We start from the raw sequence: 21892 nt of genomic DNA, 5'->3' as shown, positions 1-21892 counted from the left end.
AGATAATAACTTGGCGCTTCAAATGGCATGATATTTTTGTGTTAATATTTAGAGTTTGTATTGAAAAGTAATATACATTTATACAAATAACTAAATTAGAATAATTGTAGTTTTAAAGAAAAAGTTGTATTTTTAATAAACTTACGGTATTTTTTAGCCATTCTGGTTCTTTTTTTCCCCACTGGAGGCGCTGCATCTGTTATCGAGGCAAAGGAGTTTCTATCGGCGTTTATCCACCTCTAAATAAAAACCTTAAACTAGATTATAAAAAAAACGTCAATTTAGTGCAATTTATTGCAGTAAAAACCCAAAAATTAGGTAGCCATAAGACTGTAATAGACCGACTTCAGCTCGTCTGAATCATCGAAAAAGAACAGCACAGCGTGACAAAGGAAAACAAATCGCAACCAAAATGGTGAGTAATAGCCAAAAAAATGACAAAACAACAAAAAAAAGGTGTCGAAGATCGGTGCCGCCCTTGTAGTGGCTAAAAGAAATTGGAAATTAATCCCTAAAAAGGTCGGTCACCAGGGTGGCAGTGCGGGACCCAAAACATGCCCATATATGGCAATCGTGGCAACTGCTTACCGGTGGCTACCTCCCCCTCTCCCTTTGTCACCCTTATCTTCGATACGAATGACTCAAGTTAGTGTTTAATGTACCGTTATCTTTCAGTCTGAGATGCAAATGGACTGTGCTTTGGATCTGATGCGTCGCCTGCCGCCCCAGCAGATCGAGAAGAACCTCATCGATCTGATCGACCTGGCGCCGGACCTGTGCGAGGACCTTCTGTCGTCGGTGGACCAGCCCCTGAAGATTGCCAAAGACAAGGAGCATGGCAAGGACTACCTGCTGTGCGACTACAATCGCGACGGGGACTCCTACCGTTCGCCGTGGTCCAACACCTACTACCCGCCGCTGGAGGACGGCCAGATGCCCTCGGAGCGGCTGCGCAAGCTTGAAATCGAGGCCAACTACGCCTTTGACCAGTACCGCGAGATGTACTACGAGGGCGGAGTGTCGTCGGTGTATTTGTGGGATCTCGACCACGGTTTTGCTGCTGTGATACTCATCAAGAAGGCTGGTGATGGCAGCAAAATGATCCGTGGCTGCTGGGACTCCATTCACGTGGTGGAGGTTCAGGAGAAGACCACCGGTCGGACGGCCCACTACAAACTCACCTCCACGGCGATGCTGTGGCTCCAGACCAACAAGCAGGGCTCCGGTACAATGAACCTGGGCGGTTCCCTCACCCGCCAGACGGAACAGGATGCCAATGTTAGTGAGTCGTCGCCGCACATTGCCAACATTGGAAAAATGGTTGAGGAGATGGAGAACAAGATACGCAACACCCTCAACGAGATCTACTTTGGCAAGACGAAGGACATTGTGAACGGGCTGCGCAGCACACAGTCGCTGGCCGATCAGCGCCAGCAAGCGGCCATGAAGCAGGACCTGGCGGCCGCCATCCGGAATCGCAACGTCAAGCCCGATTCGAACTGAGAGCCCGAGAACCGAGCACTGAGCGGCTGAAGGCGGCAGGCTGCAGGCTGCATCTGCACCCCCGCCCTCATACAATTCAATTTCAAGATAAACCAACCATAGCCCTAATCTAGCAATGCAAGGTCTCTCAACCTCACCGCATGATCTCGGATGTAATAAGATGTGAATTATATAGCTGCCACCAAAGAAATATTACCTTAATGGTAAAAATTTTGGTAATATTTCAGTTCAGCTACAATTCCCCACTATTCACACCCGATGATCAGTAGGTCGGTGAGCTTGGAGACTCTGCATCAGATGCGGTGGGTATTCGATAGCAGACTAAAATTATGGAAAATATGCATTTGTAGGCAGTAAATTTGTTAAAAAAAAAAAGAGAGAATTGTTACACGAAAATGATTAATTGTAAAATTGCGACTGTCTCTCCTTTGTCGACCACCCCCGCCCATATTGTTGCAACTTCGAGACGTCCTACGCCCCAGAAACCAATATAAACAGTTCAGCAGGAACGCCAACTTCGCCGCCCTCAAGACAGTATCTATAAGTATTTGTATCTTATTTGTAAAATGCATATTTGTACCGATATCGGCTGCAAATGAGTTCTCAGTTCAGTTCTCAGTACTATCATTTGTGGATCCGTTTTTTATAATTCTTCCGCGAATAAATATTGTGTTTATTAATTAATGTGTGTGTCTCTGTGTATACTCTAACACTAAGAGGAGCTCGAAGCGAAATATTTAAACGAACTAACATTTTTTTAAATTGTATTATTACTGAGGAAATGCACATTACATTACCTTTCTTTTAAACTTAATAATTTTTTAACAATGAAGGCAATGAGAGAAATTTTATACAAAAATTGAAAACTAATAAAATAATGAAATAAATCGAGTTTGTTTTTAATTTTTTGGAGTGGGGTATTAGTTTATTAGTCATTCATGATAAAGTAGTTCCCCTACTTTACGATAAGAACCCCCGATTAAATAGAACCCTCCTCACTTGATATCTACCTTCATTTATTTATGAAAAAATCGTAGATCTTAGATTTTTTTTTTGCTTGAAAATAAATTTAAATACGTTACGGTGTGTTTTGTGTGTCGTATTTGATAGTGTGCTTACATATAGGTATTTATTCTTGAATGATTTTCGATTATCAGCAGATAAAGTTAAAGTTTTCCTTCTTCATAATTATAACAGAATACATCGTACATTTATATCGATCGTTTATCGTTTTTCGCTTTGTGTTACCAGCTATATACAAGAAGGCGACAATTAGCTCGAAATCCATTAAGTTTACGATTCGTCGCTATAGTTATCTACAACTTAGACTAGGTATTTACGAATAAGTTAGATTTATTTAGCGGGAGGACGTGAGCGTATTTTACACGGGTTGGGGTTCGGGTTCGGATTCCGGGGGTTTATCTCCGACTGGTCCGGACATATGGGAAGATCAGTAGTAGCAGTAGGAAAGCAGTAAAACTTCTCGGATATAAATAAAATAAAACACATTGCGCATTTCAGCTATACTGCGGGACGAGACCCGGAAGTGTGAATGTCCAACCAATATGCATAAAGTCTCTTGGGTCCAGCGAAAGTCACAGCTTATTGCATTTTGGAAACCTCAAACTTGGTGTTGATGATTTCCTCATCCGAGTCCAGCACTGGCAGAGCTGGATCCACCATTGAGGAAGGTATGTTCTCCTCCACCCAGCGTAGGTCATCCTCCTCGGTTGTGGTGGTGTTTCGAGTGGCAGTTGAGGTCTTTGGTGTACCATTCTGGCCACGCATCTTCACGCCATAGGCATCGGCCACAAACTGATCCTCTTCGTCTACAAGAAACATGGTTTTATAAAATATTCTCCATTAGGATTGAGGTCTATCTTACCCTCCTCGTCTTCATCCTCCGGGTTGTCCAGCAGAGGCGTGAAGGCATACCGTTGATTGTTATTTGTTGGTCGCCATAGAATCATAATCACAAGCAGCAGAACAGAAAACAGAATGTGCCAAAATCCAGTATCAATCCAGATATCACGCCAGCCCTAAATCGGGGAAGAACATGTATAAGTATAAGGTCTTTTTGGCGATTCTTTGTTCTTCCTAATCAACTCACAGGCGTACAATTCTCTGTTCTACGGAGACGCAAGGCAAACAGCATAAATATGACGGAAGCAATAACCGCAAAGATTAGGGTGTTGGTAAAGTGCCTGTACAGAGATAGCTTCACCATATTCCTAAAATAAAAAGATGTCAAGATGCTATAAGCAATCCAAGCGTTTGGAGGGCTTCACTTCCTCACCTTCTAAGCCGAAGAGTACGGGTAGTCTGTACCAGAGAGGTAAAGATCCACCAACAGATGCCAGTGTCCAGCACTGCCAGAGGTATGCTGGCCACCAGGAGCTCACTGCGATCACTCTTGACATTGGTGATGCGCAAATAGCTCTCCACGCAAGCCAGAACAAAGTATAGAGTGCCGACTCCCACGACGCGGTGCAGCATGGGTCCCAAACGGGGTCTAGAAGAGATAGTTTCAAGGTCAATCTTAAATCATGTTTAGTGAAAATTCCACTCACTTGACAATTCCAAAGCCCAGACTCATAATGATGACCAGCATCCTGGCCAGAGTGCGCTTAGCGCAGGACACAAACTCGGCCACCAATTCAGCATGCTGCACCGCCACTCCCGTGTTGGTCAGTGTCTGGTACTCGGCGTAGAAGAAGGCCTTCTCCAACATGCCCAGCAGTATGACGCCACCTATCCAGAATTGAATTCTCAGCAGATCTCGCCATTGGGCAAAAGAAACAAACAGCCAAATAATTCCAAATATAACGTAAACAATGCACATGATCAGATAGAACTGTAAACAAAATCCATTATTAAAGAATCATTCACTCTTTAATCATTCACTTACTGGTAGGAATGGCCAGTCGATGGCCGAAATAAATCCATGTGGTCCCAGGAACTCAATGTGGACCACAGCGCTGAACTGGGCTTGGGCTTGCACCGGTGTGATAAGGATTTCAATTTCGTAGATGCCATCGTCTTTAACGCTCGCAATGGGGTTTGTTGTGGGCTATAAAAAAGTCGAGTTGTTTGAAAAAAAAAAAACGGAAATATAATGCCTTGAAGACTGAAGAACTAGAGCTCTTCAAAGGTTAGCTCGACCCTATGATACTCTTTACTATATATTAAAGTTATAAAGATATTCTAGGTCTAGTTGTCAAGCTTCTATAAACATTTGTTTGATTGCAAAGTCTTGATGTTCTACAAAAAACTCTTAGACTTATCTAGTCTTATCAAACTTGCTTCTTATTTCACAAACTTTTTAATTAAAATTATCAACTTAAGTTATATCTATAAACTAAAACGGAAGCGGAACAACAAGACCTATATATCTCCAACAAGGTTGTCAGGGAAACTAATGTTTAATTCGCTACGGAAACGGCATGCCCGCCATACCACATACCCTATGTTCTGAGAAACGATAAGCCCCTAAAACTGATAACGCGAAATACAAAAAAAATTCACACTTCTACTAGAGGCGGTGTAGTAACCCATATAATTACGCTCCCACACCGCTCCCCGTGGCTGAGTCATGTGAAGCTCACCGAAAGCGGGTGCTTGTTTTCCTTCATGGGATGTTTGGGCTCCGGCGTTGCTCCAGCTCCCTCCAATGTCTTGTCCTTGTCTGGCAGGAGAACGATGAGGCCATTATTACAGGTGTACAACTTGCTGACAACCGCTATAACGTTGTTAATACTCGAGTTTGTTTGCTGGATGGGATTCTCGGCTATTGATTGGAGCTGAAATTATGGAAGAATTTTGAGAAATTTAAGATCTGCAGAAGATAGAGAATCCTACCATTCGATCATCAAAGATGCAAGGATGCTCCGTCAGCCGGAATGTTATGTTCAAGACCGTCTCCACCTTGGCAATGCATCCCTTAACTGAAAACACGAAAGGGTGTGGTGGTTAGAGGGCAGGAACTGGGTATTAGGATTCGTCACAGCTCATGGAACTTACGTTGTGCATAGATTTTCGTATTGGCCAGTAGGGGACGCTGCTCCCGAATGTTCGGAATGTCCTGTGGCAGAAAGGAATCGAATTGATTACGTAGCCGGAAACAAAAGACCCGACATGCGGCATACACATATTTGTTTTGTTTCCTCCGCGGGGGAGGAAGAAAGGCCAAGTTCTTACCGTGAAAACGGGGATATCCACAATGCCAGCATCTGATTTGGCGGATGTTCGTATTGCCAGGGTGAGTAGCGCCAACGCGGCTACCAAAAGCGTTGACGTTTTCTGCATTTGACGTGTTATATACTCCCCACAATAGGACCCTAAATAAATAAAAATATTATTTCCTCTGCTATTCGGTTGGCGGCTAGTGTGACCAGAGTTCGAGTGTGTACAAGACAGTGTTGTCTAATTAAGAAAGTCCAATTGGAAGGGAAATAATTTAAAAACATTTTTAAAATTTCTAAGCTTGATAATGGTCTTAGCCTGATACTTTTAAAGATATGCACTTATTATTAATTATTTTATATCATTTAATTTAGCTTTTCTTGAATTCCAAAGCAATTGCAAGCAGTGTCAAGTCTCTGTTAAAATGCACTGCTTGCGGGATAACAGCTGTTGTGACATAACCTGACAGAATCCACCAAGATGCTCCGCCGGGTAAATAAACCTCCAAAAAATGATAAATTGTTTATTAAAATGCATATTTTTGCATGTTTCAGTTGTTGCCTACTGTGTGCCGGACGTGGCAGGTGCCGAGGGCCACCATCACAGCTGTGAGAAACGCCAGTGGCAGTGTTTATGAACCGGACTATCTGGAGGTTGGTCTACGATTCAGATTTGGTGTCTTTTTATCTAATTACCATTTAAAAATCCCGCAGTCCCTTAAGCCGAAGTTCCCCCAGTACGAGAGCCTTAATGTCCAGATCAAAGGCTATGACTATCCCCAGTTGGAGAGCTACCAGCGCTTCCTGCACGGCTTGGCCGAGTACCTGGAACTGGACGTCTCCGATTGCTACGCCCTGCCGCCCCAGCAAACCCAGGTGCAGCGGCTGCGTCCCAATTCCGCAGTCATCGAATCAGAGTACAAACTGACCACATACGAGCGCAACCTGCAGCTAAACAACGTGGATGCCCCGGTCTATCCTCAGTTCCTGCGCATCGCCCAGGCGGCACTGCCCGAGGGCGTCAGCCTGCAGGTGCAACAGCACACGGATGACTGTGAAGAGCGTCGATATGTGCCCGACAAGGAGCTGCTGGACCTCAAGTCCGAGCTGGAGCGCATGGGTGGTGCCACCCCCACCAAGAAGAAGTAGAGGAGCACTTCCGATTTTGGCAAACATCTAGGGCTAAGCTTTAATAAGTAACTTGTATAAAGTGTAGAGCGGAACTTATTGCATAAAAAACTTTCCTATTTAAAGCTTTGCACTAACTAAAAAATGGACGGCAATAGTTACAGACGAGTGGAAGCTCTAAACCGAAAGTGTATCAACTTCAAGATTGCACTATGAATTATTAGCTCAGACCACGCCGAAGTGGACCACCTTGATGGACGACGAGGAGGAGGAGGTGTTTTTGCTGCTGCTTTGTTTTGAATCCTCATCCCGGCGTCGGGTAGGGGGCTTGGTCATATCTGTAGGAGGATTATCATTAGATTTCTTTGAAAGAATATAGGAAACCCATACTTGTAGTAATTGGATTAAAATCCTTAAGATATTCATCGTTGGGATGACAAAGTGGCAAGCTGTCAGCCAGCTCCTTCTTAGGATTGGTCAGATGCCGCGTGGCTGGCCTGGAGTAACCGTTTCTCTTGGGCGGCATCGGTTTCTCCTTGCGGGGAATCTCCTAAAAGCAAAATGAGTACTTGGATGATACCATTCCTGACCATTTCTGGTTAAAATCTTACCGGCACCACCGCCACCTGTATGGTGTCCGAGAACTTGACCTTGTTCTTCTCGGCCGTTTGTGATTTGGCACTGGGTGTGGCTGCCTCGCCGTTCGCCGGCGCTGGATTGGCCGGATTGGAAAGAATGGAAGCAGTTGGCTTCTTGGACAGCAATCGCTTCTGGTAATCCTCACTGGTGACGTTCGGTAGCATGGCGGGAATATTACCAGACACCAACGGGTGTTGGTAGAATTTAGGCTGATAGGTGGCCGTTGGTGGGGGTGATGTCGCTGGCAGTGCGTATTGCGCTCCTGGATCTGGTCGAAGCGGTGGACTGCTAGGCATGGGAAGGCCTACCGTCTGATCTGGCACATCCTGGGACCATACGTTGCCTAGAAAAGAGCATAATTACACACCAATCTCTGCTAGAATTCAGTTTTTCTTACCATTCACATTGGAACTCTTCACAGGTGCCTGGTGGAGACTGTTGCTCTTCAGGGACAGGCTGGCCAGTGAAGTGGCTGGAGGTGCTAGGGAGACCTTCGGCAACGGCGGCCTCAGCTCTGGCTTGGGTATGTTGATCTTTATCATCTCGGCATTAAAGATCTTTGACTTGAAGGAGGGCAGTGGTGGCACGTATGTTTTCATAACCTGCTGTCCTTGCACCAAGCTAGAACCAGTTCCAAGTCCTGATCCAGTTTCCGTGCTCTGGCCACGCATCAGATCCGAGCAAGTCGATTGCGAACAGGCCGACTCGGAGCGCAGGTCACAGGTCAGGCTAAGGTTTCCGTTGGCACGGTCCTCCTCGTGGATTATGGCAGCGGCCTGACTGAAGGCTACTTGGGAAAACTCCCCCAGACTGGAGATGCACTTGGTCAGGTTGTACAGATCCATGAACAGGTCATAGTCCCCCACGTCCTGGGCTATTTCAAATGCCTCCGAAAAGAGGTTCTTCCGCAAAAGATAAAAGCAGAAGCGTCGCTTTAAATCAAACACCTGGTCACTGAACTCATCTTTCGTCTCCTCGGAAAGATTGTGGGCGAATGTTTTAAGGGCTCGCGCCATCAGCTCGATGCGGGGACGACGCTGATCTCCGCCAAAGAACACATAGTTGGCTATTTTGTGGAGTGTGATGAGGCACATGGCTCCGTAGGTCTCCCAATTGAGGGCGGAAAGGACATTCACCGCCCGCTCCGGTTGCTGGAGTCGCAGGTACTTGTCTGCAATGACGTCCGCGGTGAGGCCCGAGTTGTGGATATCCCCTCGCATTCCGGCGCCGCCAAAGATGCGCATACAGGCCAGCGGCCCCTGCTCATAAATCAACAACAGCAGACAGTCCGTCTGGGCGTAGGTGTGCTTGAAGCTGGTCAGGTCCGGTTTCCGACTGAAGGCTACGTTCAGGAGCGTCGGTTGGGCCACGAAATAGTGCGACAGATCCAGCAGGTTCAAGGGGGTGACACTCTCGCTGACCAGCTGATGGCCAATGGTGGCCAGAGCCAGGTCAAAGCACTGCAGCACGGATCGCTCATTAGCGACACACAGCATGGCGGAGTCACAGTGCCAGGCGCACTGGTTCGGAACGATCTCGATCTGGTTGGCGTACTTCGTCGACTGCTGGACCAGGTCGTGCAGGCAGATGTTCCGATCAATGCTGCCCAGAAAGAGCTTCTCCTGGTCCGGGCTGAAGGCGAACGAACAGATTTGGGCGCCCATTGGTATCGAGGTAATGGCGGTGCGTTGCATCTTGCCGGCGGCCAGTTCATAGGAACAGATCTCAGCACTGATGTCGCCCTTGCGCGAAACCTTCTGCTCCAGGGTGATGATTTGGCTTTCGCTGCTCCGCAAGAAATCCACGCACAGTGGATCGTTTTCCGACCAGCAATAGGCTATAGATTCCAACTGCAAGCTGGACAGGATTCAGAGATTATTTAAGCCACGAGATTCAAAGCTAAAAGCTTACCCTTTTATTTTAAAGACATGGATGTTGGCTCGATCCTGATCTCGTATGGTTGGCCTCCAGGGATAGACCTCGTTTTGGGATGACTGCGTCCACACCACAAACAAATCAAAGCTACCATTGACGGTCAGGTGGCGGGCTAGCTTACGTTCCGTGGCTCCGGGGATAATCACATGAAAGATCCGGGGATCCATATTGGCGATCTTCTCGGGACCCTGTGACCGTGAATTCGGCCGCTGTAGATGCACCACCGTCAGCTGGTTGGTATTGTAAGCCAAGACGATGTGGGAACGGGTGAAAAAAGCTGAAGACAGTACACACAAAAAACAAAAACAAAAACACAAGCGACAAAGCTGAATGAGTGTCTTGAACAAAACATTGAGGAAAGCTGTGGTTAGGAGGAGGGGGCTATGAGCATGGGGCATGGTGTATGGGGGTATGAGGTTCGCATATTTACAGGCAACAAAACAAGCAAGCAGATTAATTAAAAATTACAATAATTGCATGGCGGTGGATGTGTGCGTGCGGCTGTGTTGGTGTGGGAAAGTGCAAATCAAGTCGCACTTGTTGCCAATGCAAATTTCTCCATAACTGCACCATGGAGAGCAGCCAGGCCGGGCCAAGATCGAGGGTTTATCAAGCCACGACATCAGATATACACTAATGCCTAGCCAAGCTTTAGGAGCAAGTAGTTTATAAATTTAAAATAGAACACTTTAGTGGCCAAAATGGGTAAATTATGCGAATTGGTTGGAAAATTCCAAGAAAAAGAGTAACTGCCTCCAGCAAAGACCTAGCCAAGACAAATTACACCATAAAATCATGCGATTTAGATGAGATTTCCAATTGAAAGACGGAAAGACAGCCCCCGACGACTCACTCACCATCGGTGATGACCTCCGAGGCCAGTTTCCCCACCAGATACTTTTCAAACACCATCCGCAGTATGTCCCCGGTGTAGATATCCACGCATATGTGGCATATCAGACCGTTGGCGAATAGGAGCAGCACCTGGGCGGCGTCCTGCCATTCCGAGTGAATGATTCTATGCTGGCGCAATAGATCCTCCAGCTTCTTGAGGTTATCCTTGAGCCGTCCAGCGGACTTACGACTGCTGTTCTTCAGTACGGCCAGACCATTGCGGCGTTCGGTGTAATCGCGCTTGGCCAGCGATATGGCGTCCTGGTGCTCCTGCTCCTTCTCCCGTTGGCGCAGGTAGCGAAAGGCGCCCAGGTCATTGCCCTTGATGCGCACCTCGTCTCGCAACGTGGTCCAAAAGTGGGTCTCGCTTAGCAGCATTGTTGTGGCATCAGATCGAATCGGATCCGGACCAGATCGGTGGTAATCAGCGTTCGATTGCTCTCATTTGCATGGCCGCGGAATGGGTGTCAACTGCTCTCCAAGATGCGTTCTAGAACTAAAGGTTTTTTCCCTCCGAGAGTCCGATTGTTGGGTTACTTCGATTGCACTGTCTTCTACTTGGCCACGCGTGAATGTTTTGGATTTTTCGAATATTTACTAATCCGCGATCAACAGGTAATTTTCCAATTTTGTTGTGTTGTGATACACTTTTTTTTGCTGCCCTACCACGACTGGCTGTGGTGAGTTTCGATCAGCTGTCTGGTCATCGATCGTGAGTTATCGTTAATCGATATTTATTTGTATGACCGTTTTTAGAAAAACTGTTAGGCAAAAAATTCAAATTTTATAGAAATTTACTTAGATTGTTTAATTACTTGGGGATAAATTTAATATTACTAAAAGAAAAAGAAGCTATAATAACGCTTGAAAATCGGATGAGAAGTTAGCAACCTGAAGCGAATTTTGAAACTCTCTCCAATTCTAATTTAAAGGCCATACATATGTTTTATGAAAGTTTTAATATAAAGTCAAATTCTATTTAAAAAAAAAATATTTAAAAAAAAATAAAAAATGTAAAAATAAAAATAATAAAAATAATTACAACAAAAACCAACAAAAACATCAAAAATTACAATAACAACTTAAAAAGACAAAAAAAAAAAAAACAACAAAATTCATAAAATAAAATAATTATTTTCCGATTTTCGAGCTTGCTTAGGTGCAACCTATGAGAATCGAGGAGGAGGGCACTATTTTTTAAATTAATTATTATAAATATTTTATTGAATAGTTACCAAATTAAAACAAATTCAGGCAAGTTATCATACGCAAAAAAACGGTAAAATGTTACTCTTCGTTACTGTGGGAATTCTAGGCGCCCAAAAATGTAGGCAATGGAGGTATGATTCTTCACATTTTCAGATTTATAATTTATAGCCATGATGTTTTCCTTAAGAAATTATAGATGAATTATGTTTTTGTACAAGCTTCGTAAGCTTATCTATCGTGGCAACTAATCATCAGCTTATATAACACAGTTACTTAGCAGATATAACTAAATTACAAAAAACGAGAAAGGAAAGCTAACTTTTGGCGGAGTCGAAGTTCATATACCCTTGATAGCTTGACCCTTGACCTTTGATAGTCGATAGCTTCAATACTGAGACTCTAGTTCGTGTAGACCCAGACAAACAGACGCACAGACGGACAGAGATATAGCCATCACTGTGGGCCATATAGGGGAACTCTACATTTTCAAGGGATGCCATCAGGAAAAATGGACAAAAAATCTGAAAAATATTTTCTCTCAGGATTTTGATGCAGAATGGTGGAGAATCGATCTAGAAATCGATTAAGATACTCCGCTTGAGAATCGGATGAGATTTGGGGAAGTTATAGCCATCACTGTGGGCCCTATAGGGGAAAACCCCATTTTCAGGGGATCCCATCAGGAAAAATGGACAAAAAATCTAAAAAATATTTTGTCTCAGGATTTTGATGCAGAATGGTGGAGAATGGATCTAGAAATCGATTAAGATACTCCGCTTGAGAATCGGATGAGAATTGGGGAAGATATACCCATCACTGTGGGCCCTATAGGGGAATACACCATTTTCAAGGGAACCCATCAGGAAAAATGGACAAAAAATCTAAAAAATATTTTGTCTCGGGATTTTTATGCAGAATGGTGGAGAATCGATCTAGAAATCGATTAAGATACTCCGCTTGAGAATCGGATGAGAATTGGGGAAGATATACCCATCACTGTGGGCCCTATAGGGGAAAACCCCATTTTCATAAAGATCGGTCGACTATAATAATTGTTGGCTAATATATTCCTCTCTGTTCTGGCCTTCTGTTTATGAGCTATTAATAAATCATCTTATATCAGTTATCCTAAGAAGTTTATTAACCTGGGACAGCTTTTATTAGCGACAGTCTGCGATTGAAAGTTGAACTATGTTCGAGGGTCTGCAGACTTTCCAGCTGATAAGATAATGCGTTTATTCACGACCCACTCCGGCACTTGGGGCATTAAGCAATAAAGACTTGGATTATTTTTAAACAAAATTGTTGTATTTATTGATTTCACCATTAAATCAGATTGCAATCAATTATTCACAGTAGTTTTCTTGTTTCTTTGCTCGTTATCAATGAAATACGTTTTGGGGGCACTATAACTTATAGTGGTGCTCACTAACTAGTTAACTAAAGAACTAAATAAACAGCAATAATAATAATAATAATAATAATAGTTATCAGTATGTGGTAGAAGTAATGGTAACTAAAATGTATATCGCATTTGAGGAAACTTAACGGAAACGGTGTACAATTACGTATACGGATCGGCGCAGTGCAGCTCGGATCGGTTGGTACTATTTATATTAGTATTATTTTATATATATAATTTAGCGGCTTCTATTGGCAACTGCGGCCGATTCAACATTTTGTGCTTACCAACTAACAAAACTAAAGGGAGCCATTTCATCTCATCTATTTACAATACACTCTGAGCGAATCGAATTCTATTTACATAACTATATCAAAATATCAACCACGTTTATACATTCACATATAATTGTATCTTTAACTAAATAGCAGCCTTTTCAAATTTTGATAACGTTTTTCAGCGAATCCATCGAATAAAACTTTTCCTCGTTGCCTCCCCTGGACAGTAGCTACTGCGAATCGGTCTTCTATATAGCTATATAGCATATATTTTTTAGCTTGGATTTTGGATTTTTGAGGTGGTTATATCCGATCGTGGTGCGTGTTTGCTTCGTTGGCCAACGTTCAACGTTTAACGTCTCAAGTCTATCGAGTTCGTTTCTTGTTTTTTTTTTTTTGGTGTGACTTAGAAGCTAGTTAACTAAGATTTGCGCTCGTTGGTGTCGATCGTCTAGAAAAAGGATTACAATTACAGATAGGTTGCAGCAGTCGCGTCTACATATGCACAGATTGGGTTTCTCCTCATAGTAAGTATATGTATGTAAGTGTGTTAACTAATCGTCCCCAGACATCCAGATGGATTCTTTAAAAATCGTAGAACTCATTGGACTTGTTGTTGAATCGCCGGGTGAGGACATAGACAACCGCTTCGTAGGTGGCCATCATGATCGCCGTGTTGGGAATCTGTCGCACCAGCTGTGTGGCCAAGCCTCTGTAAAGGAAAACAATAAAAAACAGAGTTGAGTTACTACGCAAATAGCAGTAATTATAGTATAAATAGCCCCAGTGATAATCAAATTAAGGTAAACAAACATACACATAAAAAAAAAATTGCGACGCAAAAAAGAATGAGTTTAAATAGATTTCACGCCCGTCGACCGAATTCGTGGGTGGCGCATTATGATAATTCATTAGCAAATAAAATAGCAAAAAAATATATATAAGAATTGGCACTTTTTGCAGAGCATCCGTATTGGCAAAAAATGTTTGTTTTTTTTTAAGCGACAGTCTGGGAATATATTCTCAAAATATAGACATTTTCTATAAATACAAAACGCCTTTAAAATATGGTGCTCTTACTAATCAGATTCATGTTTTTCAAATGGGATTCCCTTTGAATCAAAGCCATTAAAAGGTGAATACTTATAGACCTCAACAATATGGGATTTCCATAAAAAATGGGAACCACATTATCTACTATCTACTATCTTATATTTTAAATCCCACATACCTATACAGTCCTGCCCGGCCCTCCTCTTTCCAAACAGTGTGCAGGGTTTGCCAGAAGGAGTTGTATTTGTTGCCCTCCTCCCGCAGGCGAGTACGTGCCACCTCGTGGGGATACGCGATGCAGGAGGCAATCGTCTTGGAGACGGCGCCGGCCATCATGAACTCGAGGAAGTCGCGGGAACCTTTAGTGTCTGTATGCCGCTGATTTCGCTGCTCCAACTGGAATTACATTTTTTAATCAAAAAACTTAAGATTTAAGACCAATCTTAATGCTTACCAATTTCGATTTAATAAACTCGTAGATAACAAAATGAACCATAGTCTCGCAGATGCCAAAATAACTGGCCGTGATTCCCTTGTAGAAAGCCGCCACACCGCCCTGGGCATAGACCCGCTCGATGCACTGCCTCACCGTCATCTGGACCTTGGAGTTGTAGTCGAGCTGCATTCGCGTCTTGACAAACCAAATGGGATTCGTGGCCGTCGAGGAGACAAATCCAGCACTGGCTGCGCTCATGATGTGAACCAATGGCGAGTCACGTTCAACAAAGCTGGACATTAAACAAAAATCAATATTTGAAATTGGAAATATTAAGATTCAAGTAGACTTTACCCCAAACTGTTGAGCGTGTTCTTGGTCTGCGAGTAGGTGCAGAAGTAGATGGCACGGGAGGGGGCCACGCCCACGAGATTCGGTCCCAGACCTTTGAAGAGAGCGCGGGGACCCTCGTTCTGAACAATATGTCTAAGAATTATAAAATATAATTAGTTTCTTAGTTTTAAATTTAAATAATTCCATTCTACCTCAGACATTGGATGATGCTCATGGATTTGGGTGTTGTCGAGGAGATGCCGCAATGTGAAATGGCCATTATCTGCAAGATTTAATAAAGATTTAATTAATTAAGCTATTAAAACATAGGTGATATTAATGAAGATGGAGGTATTGAAGTTACTGAGTAGATGTCTTAGGGATTAGAGCTAGTTAGGATGGCTTTGGCGATATAATGGGCATGAGTATAGGCATGAGAATAGGTAAAAAAAGAATTTGGTACTACCCTACGCACACCCCCAATCACCTGTGGCTGTGATCTGTTACGTAATATCGTTGTGCTTAGCTTACGTCGTTGTTCCGGCCGCAGCAGCTCCGATTGGCCGCCGTTCGCCGGTCCGCCGGCGTTCTCCACCAGCCGTGCCGGCGTCATAAAGGCCGTGGAGCTCTGCAGACGCGTCTTAACCACCTCCAGGGGGCATGTGACCACGGCGCCAACTGTGCCAGCGGATCTGGAAATCGTAAAAATAAAGGAAATAAATAAATCAGAATGAGTAATGTTTTTAAAGTGGTTTTCTAAAAATAGTTTTCAGAATTTCTAGTTATATAATATTTTAAGACCCTTGTTCAATTATCATAAAAATAAATAACATTTGGCAATCGACTCACAAAAATATCCATTTCCCAAAATCATATTTCTTCCATTTGCGCCAATGCCTTGACTAAAAATATTCTCTCCCACTTAGTATATCCGACTAGAATGATGTTAAGTATACAAAGTCCCAATTCCATTACAAAATCAATAGCAGAAAGTGTGGGTCTTTTTTGATTGGCTGGCATTGTGGTTTGGGAAATCAAACACCAGGAGAAGGAGAAGGAAGCCCTGCCCATTAAGTAGTTCATGCAAATTATAGAAAATTTTCTATTTTTCGATTCATTGCACATGCCAAGTGCATGTGAAACAAGGTCAGATAATTGTTTACTGAATTGTGAAACATGTTTTGAATATATGTAGAATATTATCTATTGGATATTCTTTGCTTAACAAAGAGTTCAAGTCCTCAGCCTTGACTTTAAAGTTTCCGATAATCAAGATTATAACATTTGTTTACACCTTCCGAAAAAAATAGAAATTAATTATACACGACCTTTCCCAAAATGAAACAGAAAAAAAGAACCAACACTGATTACTTCTATCAATATCAACAAACACGCCAACTTGTTGTTATCTAGCAAATAAATTTCAACGAAGCCCAGGGACTCGTGATCGCCAACTTGTAAATTGGCGGTTGGCAACTGGAAATAATGAAATTAAATTATAATAATCCGGTGGGCAATAAACCCAGCCAATGGGGAAGAGTTATGTAACAAAGAACAAAACCCGGAAAAGGCGAAAAGTCTGTGGAAATGACAAAGAAACACAATGGCAAAAAGTTTGATCGATGGAACCGAAAAAAGGACACCGACTTCTGGGGACAGTCACGAACAGCCACGCCGCCTTTTTGGTTATAGAATCTAGAACCGAGGGAATTTCACAAAATCCCCCTGATGTTAAGTATGACGAACCGGTGGCAACTGGTTATGGATCGACCCGGCTCCTACTACCGATAACCTTTGATGGCCGGCCCAGTCGGCCGATGAATTGCAGTGGCCGGGACCGGATTAGCTTATCAGCTAATAATTCCCGGCTATCAGCAGGCCACGTCCATTAAACTATAGTACATCTATAGCTCGAATCTGGTATTCTACACTGACTGACATAATTGATCTGGAACCGGTGAAAACACGCCACCATATGCTTGACACATATTCGAGGCTCCTATCCAACTCTCTGGCCAAACACCAATTAATTGTGATTAATCAATGTATTAACGGGAAACTCGTCTATTGAATTTCAATTAGCATCTGGCTGGGACATCACGCGAAAATAAAGCAAACTGTCGGCCGATGACAAAAACGCAATTTAGCCAGACAGTTGGACAAACAATACAAGGATAAGTATGATTTCATTGGAATGGTTTAATGACTTGGCTATAATGGGTTTACAAACCTATTAGAGATTGCCTTACAAATCCACAAAAGCAAGTCATGCTTCTCACAGCTTCCCAAATATTATCAATGATACTTTGTATGAATTTTTATAAAAAATCAGTCTAGTCATCTCTCCACGTAAATCGTAATATCAATTTCCTTTTAATAAATAATTGTTTTGACAATCAAAACAGCCATGTTTACCCCACAAATATGTTATAAATTTTTGAAGAATTTCACATCTTTGTATATAGATTATATATATTACAGATGCACCAATAGATCGATGGCCTTTTGGGGTGGCACATGTGCAAAAATCGTGCCATATTTAACCGGTTAATGTGCGATTTATCTGTTCTTTGACATTTGTGTACAAAATACACGCGCTTGGCCCCCCTCCGCGATAAGAGTGGAAATTTTGGAGCCCAGCAGACATTATTTTTTTTGTTCGAAAAAGAAGAACAATTCGCGTAATCGTAACCGTAACCTTCACATGTTTCTTGTGATAATTTCAATTACCGGTGCGTCATCCCCACGTTTGGGGTGACTTTTGTCCAGCTGCTTGGAAATGACTTTCCTCGGTATACCTCTTAGGCCCCCCAATATATAAAGTTGATAAAGTAGTCTTGGCGGGGGCCTCTTTCCAGACCTGGCTGGCTTATCTTAAAACACAGAAAAAATACGCATATTTCAATGCTTTTTGCGTTTCGCAGACTAACATTGACGCTTATCAATGCGGTTTGTATTTTGTTTCTATTTTCGATTGCCAAATCGATGGAAAATTTCACGATTTTTGTTTGTAGGTCAAAGAAAGTACAAGTTCCCTTGTACTTTTAGTGAAAAATAAGAGATTATTTTAACTATTTTCTTAGTATTTAAATTTTAATGTGATGGCTTTTAACCTACAACAAAGCTGAGTCTTTTTAATTGGCATTTAAAATAAACTTGGCACGAGACTTTTATTAATTTCCCATCTTTTTCTATAAGCATATATATTATATAGATATTATTTTAATAAAATTTGTGTCTCGATCAAGAGTAGAAATATAGACAAAAGCCCTTGACATACATACTTTTAAATATGTAACATAGAAGAAAATAATATTCTTTCTAAACCTGGAAGCACCTTGCTTTTTAGAGGATTTCCTTGAGATACAAATGTATCTAGATATATTTTCTACCAAAAATATGCGTACGTGAGAAGAGACATGACAACGAAAAAAGGCCCAAAACAGAGAGAACATATGTAGCTTGTTTTGACCAGGTCAAAACCAAAACAAAACCCAGCTGATGGAAAATTACTGGTTATGAAATTTTATAAAAATCTAAAGCTTTTTTAAAAAAATAAATGAAATAGCAAAGAGCTTATTTACAACTGACATTGTTTGTTTTGGTAAGACCCCTCCTGCCCCTTTCCCCTCGAATACCACCACAATGTTGTTTGTTGCATTCGTTCGCCTTCAACTGAGTCAGTGTGCCAGAAAAAGTTTATTTGCCTGGCTGGGAGCTGGTAGGAGGGGGGGACTGTGTGTTGTTGTCTGGTAAGAAAAACCAAAACAAAATTCAAATCGCTTGCCAAGCTCAATTTAGATTTCTTTCTAGACAAGTATATAGTATTAACTATTGGTTGGGGATATAGAGAGACAAGTGTACAATAATATATATTTTGCCAAATCAGACAAAATAAACTCTTGTGAGAATAAATTCCTAAACTGTCGGAACAAATTTCACAATTGTTGCTAATAGCTGATTGTTAGAGATATTTTACATAAGATTTTATACAATTTTCTATATCAGGACTATTTAAGATTTAATTTATAAATGGTCTTTAGGGCTATAAAGTCTATAATTTATTTTAGCTTGTCAAGATAGCTATATGGAACTGTTTTTTAATCAAAGGTTCGGAGCTAGTTACCTTGTCTTTGTTAAAAATATTAGTTATTATAATATTTAAGAATCTTTTTTATATTTCTGACCCATATTGCAATCTTGATATTGTCTGCTTATGTAAGACTTAGTCGCCTTTAGTGGCTTTTGATGCTTGATTAGATGGATGCACAAGTCGTTTAATTGTTTGCTTGCTGGCTTATTTATAGAGATAACAATTAACAATGTGTGTAGCAGGCAAGGTTGCTTTTGTTTTTGTTTTTGTTTTTGTTTCTGTTTTCATTGCAACAACGTGTCCCCAACACGAGTTGCGGTTACAACCAACTAAGGGGGCGAGGATTAAGGCGTCTCTTGCTGCAACGTGAATTCCATTCCCTTCTACTGTTTCTCTACTTAAAGTATATATATATTATAGTATTTACAGACATTTGTGTGTGTAAACAAAGTCCACAAAAGATATAGGGGATATACATCTATATAGTGGAAAGAAGTCTTACGACAATTTGTTCACATTGAAACCCATACTATTGTACATTTGTAGAGGTTGTTGTTTTTTTTATGTTTCATTTTTTTTGTTATTGTTGATAAGTGGCTTTAAGCTGCCGGCCGGCAAATTGTACGACCATTCAGAGGTTCCACTGGGGATCAAAAATTGACTTCAGAAGCAAATAATAGAGGGGGGGTAAGTCTGATTAAAGGCCACTGTCAAGGCAAAAATTTAATAAAAGTCTAGGAACTAGTTGGATTAGTGGATCTCTCTAGCACTTCTCATTTTTCACCTTTTGTGAAGGAAAAACTCATTTAACATTGGGTGTAAAATTAAACAAGTATCAGCTAAAAATACACCTTCAAGATACAAAAAACAGGCCCTCTATTTTTCAAGCCCTCCTCCGCCGCATTTGCATACATTTCCCGAATGACCAGCTCGACTCCGGAACAAAAACAATAACTTAAAAGCTGAACTCCTCATGTGTGTGTTTCACCTGGCTTTACCTCACTTCCCGCTTCAATAAACAAACAAAAAATATTAAAAAAACAGGTTTATGCTCTTATGAAGTATTTAAAATGCGCATAATACCTTAATTTTTGTAAAATATTATAAAAAATATGAATATTTGAACTAATTATGAGAACTTAAACGATTTTATGATTATTACAAACCTAATCTCAGCATTATATGTAAATAATTACTAAATATTATTAGTAAAATATTGAAAACATATTATTTTATCTTCAAAACACAATCATATTTCCCAATTAATTAATCTCTATTACTATCTCTACATATTAAATACCTAACCAATATCCCCCAAAGTATGTGCGTAGGGTACTCGTAAAAACAAAAATAAATTCAGATGCGACAAGTCTAAAAATAGCCACCATAAAAGCAACAATAAAAATAATAATAACAGACTGAACTGAACTGAACAACAATGCAATTGAAGCTTCTCGTTTGAAGCTTGTCGTTTTTAATGAAATTGGACATTGCTTTTGGGGAAATGAAATCAGAAAAAAGTAAACCGAGAATTATGACAAAAATGAGGGGGCATTTTTGGTAAAGAGACCTACTGATTGTTTTGTTTATTTATAATTGTTTGTTTGTTGCATGTTTTTCTATCACTTTTTATTGGTTTTACGTCAAATATTTGGCTTATCTGGCCAGTGATTTCGCCAGCTGTGTCGTTCCCGTAAAAATAAAACACGTGAACGGAGCATGTCGACCATAAAAATGTCGTTCTTGGTCTCTAAAGGGTATTATTAGGTGACTAAAAAAAAAGGTTTATAAAACTTACTTTTTTCATGAAATTTCTAAACTATTTCGTCATCAAATTTTCAAGATTTTTAGGGTTTTCCTTCGCAAATCTTAATATAAACTTTTTAGTATATAGGATGTTTAATCTTCGACTACCTCATAGTGTTTGTATCTCCCAGTTTTTGGCCTTTATTTCCTTTTTGGCAATGGCGCCAAAAGTATTCAATTCACATTCCCCTTACGATCTCAATGGATTCGAACTAAATCTAATCGCAATTGCGACGTTCCCGGGCGGGAATTAAACTACAATTCCAAGAGAAACCGGTTTCGGTTGACTAGCCTGACCTGCGATAAGACGCAATACTGGCTAGAAACCGGGAGAGTCCAACAACAACAACAAAGTAATAGAAAACTAATAGATTCCACTTACCCGCCGGCAATCAGATGGATGAAAGTATCTGCTGTGTTTTGGGCCATCTTCTTCTGCTTCTGTTTATCACTCTCTCTGTCGTGCACACTCTTCGCGTTTTTGGGGATTATTGAAATAGCTTTGCGTAATTATCGCGCACTTGGAAAACGCGATTTTTTTTTAAGGCACGTCGCGAAATAAAAGCGCGTGGGTGGCGGACTAGGGGCGTGGAGGGCGGAAGGCGGGCCCCAAAGCTTTGGGGTTCTTAACCCGCTAACTGCAATCGCTTACACACTCCTCCTTTTCTTTTTTTTTTCTACTTATAACTTGTTTTGTATTATTTCCCCAGGAGAACCTTCGTCCTTGTTGTTGTTGTTTTTATTTTGGTGCAGCCAATTTTTTTTTTTTTTTCGGCAATGACCAGTTATGCAACTGCAGCAGAAATCACTGATAAGTCTTATCTTAAGGTAGCATAAACGTTAATGCGCACGGCGCCAAGTAAATCGAGCACAATTCGGTAAAGTCAATTCCGACTCTTCGGGTTGAGGTTTTGTATGAAAAAAACATGGACTTTTTGAGACTTCTATGGATTGTCTTGGGGCTTATGGCACTATGGAATTATCTGGGGGGTTTCCGATACA

At 41.5% G+C, this 21892-nt stretch overlaps 5 protein-coding genes across 8 annotated transcripts; 2 read left to right on the top strand and 3 right to left on the bottom strand.

The window, feature by feature from the left end:
• The first annotated feature begins 201 nt into the window (after window positions 1-201).
• Window positions 202-2390, top strand: cpb (F-actin-capping protein subunit beta). The gene is made up of 2 exons (XM_017233443.3): window positions 202-415; window positions 676-2390. The coding sequence occupies exons 1-2, from the start codon at window positions 413-415 to the stop codon at window positions 1501-1503; spliced, it is 831 nt and encodes a 276-aa protein (XP_017088932.1). The 5' UTR covers window positions 202-412; the 3' UTR covers window positions 1504-2390.
• A 108-nt stretch (window positions 2391-2498) lies between these two features.
• LOC108119979 (transmembrane protein 87A) lies at window positions 2499-5914 on the bottom strand. Its single transcript, XM_017233442.3, has 10 exons — window positions 5701-5914; window positions 5524-5584; window positions 5362-5447; window positions 5109-5303; window positions 4412-4573; window positions 4074-4357; window positions 3800-4015; window positions 3614-3734; window positions 3389-3542; window positions 2499-3332 (listed from the first exon to the last, which is right to left on the bottom strand). Exons 1-10 carry the CDS (start codon window positions 5806-5808, stop codon window positions 3106-3108), a joined length of 1614 nt encoding a protein of 537 aa, XP_017088931.2. The 5' UTR covers window positions 5809-5914; the 3' UTR covers window positions 2499-3105.
• A 145-nt stretch (window positions 5915-6059) lies between these two features.
• Window positions 6060-6937, top strand: mRpL48 (mitochondrial ribosomal protein L48). Its single transcript, XM_017233444.3, has 3 exons — window positions 6060-6177; window positions 6240-6338; window positions 6399-6937. The coding sequence occupies exons 1-3, from the start codon at window positions 6166-6168 to the stop codon at window positions 6831-6833; spliced, it is 546 nt and encodes a 181-aa protein (XP_017088933.2). The 5' UTR covers window positions 6060-6165; the 3' UTR covers window positions 6834-6937.
• Window positions 6842-10966, bottom strand: frtz (WD repeat-containing and planar cell polarity effector protein fritz). Of its 2 annotated transcripts, none has more exons than XM_017233440.3 (6): window positions 10244-10966; window positions 9363-9663; window positions 7849-9308; window positions 7424-7794; window positions 7203-7362; window positions 6842-7150 (listed from the first exon to the last, which is right to left on the bottom strand). In XM_017233440.3, exons 1-6 carry the CDS (start codon window positions 10656-10658, stop codon window positions 7038-7040), a joined length of 2820 nt encoding a protein of 939 aa, XP_017088929.2. In that variant the 5' UTR covers window positions 10659-10966; the 3' UTR covers window positions 6842-7037. The 2 variants fall into 2 exon arrangements, with proteins under 2 accessions (XP_017088929.2, XP_070133079.1); XM_070276978.1 differs by having other exon boundaries at window positions 9363-9616; window positions 10244-10371.
• Window positions 10967-12775: 1809 nt separating this feature from the next.
• Rim2 (replication in mitochondria 2) lies at window positions 12776-21867 on the bottom strand. 3 transcript variants are annotated; one of them, XM_017233425.3, is made up of 7 exons: window positions 21273-21867; window positions 15458-15683; window positions 15204-15274; window positions 15013-15144; window positions 14677-14950; window positions 14401-14618; window positions 12776-13881 (listed from the first exon to the last, which is right to left on the bottom strand). In XM_017233425.3, exons 1-7 carry the CDS (start codon window positions 21317-21319, stop codon window positions 13755-13757), a joined length of 1095 nt encoding a protein of 364 aa, XP_017088914.1. In that variant the 5' UTR covers window positions 21320-21867; the 3' UTR covers window positions 12776-13754. The 3 variants fall into 3 exon arrangements, with proteins under 3 accessions (XP_017088914.1, XP_017088915.1, XP_017088916.1); XM_017233426.3 differs by having other exon boundaries at window positions 15479-15683; XM_017233427.3 differs by lacking the exon at window positions 21273-21867 and having other exon boundaries at window positions 15523-15664.
• Window positions 21868-21892: the final 25 nt, after the last annotated feature.

This window comes from Drosophila bipectinata, chromosome 2L, assembly GCF_030179905.1.
Source record: "Drosophila bipectinata strain 14024-0381.07 chromosome 2L, DbipHiC1v2, whole genome shotgun sequence".
Lineage (NCBI taxonomy): Eukaryota > Metazoa > Arthropoda > Insecta > Diptera > Drosophilidae > Drosophila > Drosophila bipectinata.
The sequence above is the reverse complement of the archived record's forward strand: the minus strand, read 5'-3'. Positions and strand labels throughout refer to the sequence as shown.

Coding starts and splice junctions, on each gene's coding strand:
- LOC108119979 (XM_017233442.3), bottom strand. CDS start 5,808: ATGCAGAAAACGTCAACGCTTTTGGTAGCCGCGTTGGCGCTACTCACC. Junction 5,585..5,700: donor TGGATATCCCCGTTTTCACG/GTAAGAACTTGG, acceptor TTTCTGCCACAG/GACATTCCGAACATTCGGGA. Junction 4,574..5,108: donor AAAACAAGCACCCGCTTTCG/GTGAGCTTCACA, acceptor ACTTTTTTATAG/CCCACAACAAACCCCATTGC.
- mRpL48 (XM_017233444.3), top strand. Junction 6,339..6,398: donor ATGAACCGGACTATCTGGAG/GTTGGTCTACGA, acceptor AAAATCCCGCAG/TCCCTTAAGCCGAAGTTCCC.
- frtz (XM_017233440.3), bottom strand. CDS start 10,658: ATGCTGCTAAGCGAGACCCACTTTTGGACCACGTTGCGAGACGAGGTG. Junction 9,664..10,243: donor CTCGGAGGTCATCACCGATG/GTGAGTGAGTCG, acceptor TACTGTCTTCAG/CTTTTTTCACCCGTTCCCAC. Junction 9,309..9,362: donor CATGTCTTTAAAATAAAAGG/GTAAGCTTTTAG, acceptor AATCCTGTCCAG/CTTGCAGTTGGAATCTATAG.
- Rim2 (XM_017233425.3), bottom strand. CDS start 21,319: ATGGCCCAAAACACAGCAGATACTTTCATCCATCTGATTGCCGGCGG. Junction 15,684..21,272: donor ATCCATCTGATTGCCGGCGG/GTAAGTGGAATC, acceptor TACGATTTCCAG/ATCCGCTGGCACAGTTGGCG. Junction 15,275..15,457: donor TGATTGGGGGTGTGCGTAGG/GTAGTACCAAAT, acceptor TAAATCTTGCAG/ATAATGGCCATTTCACATTG.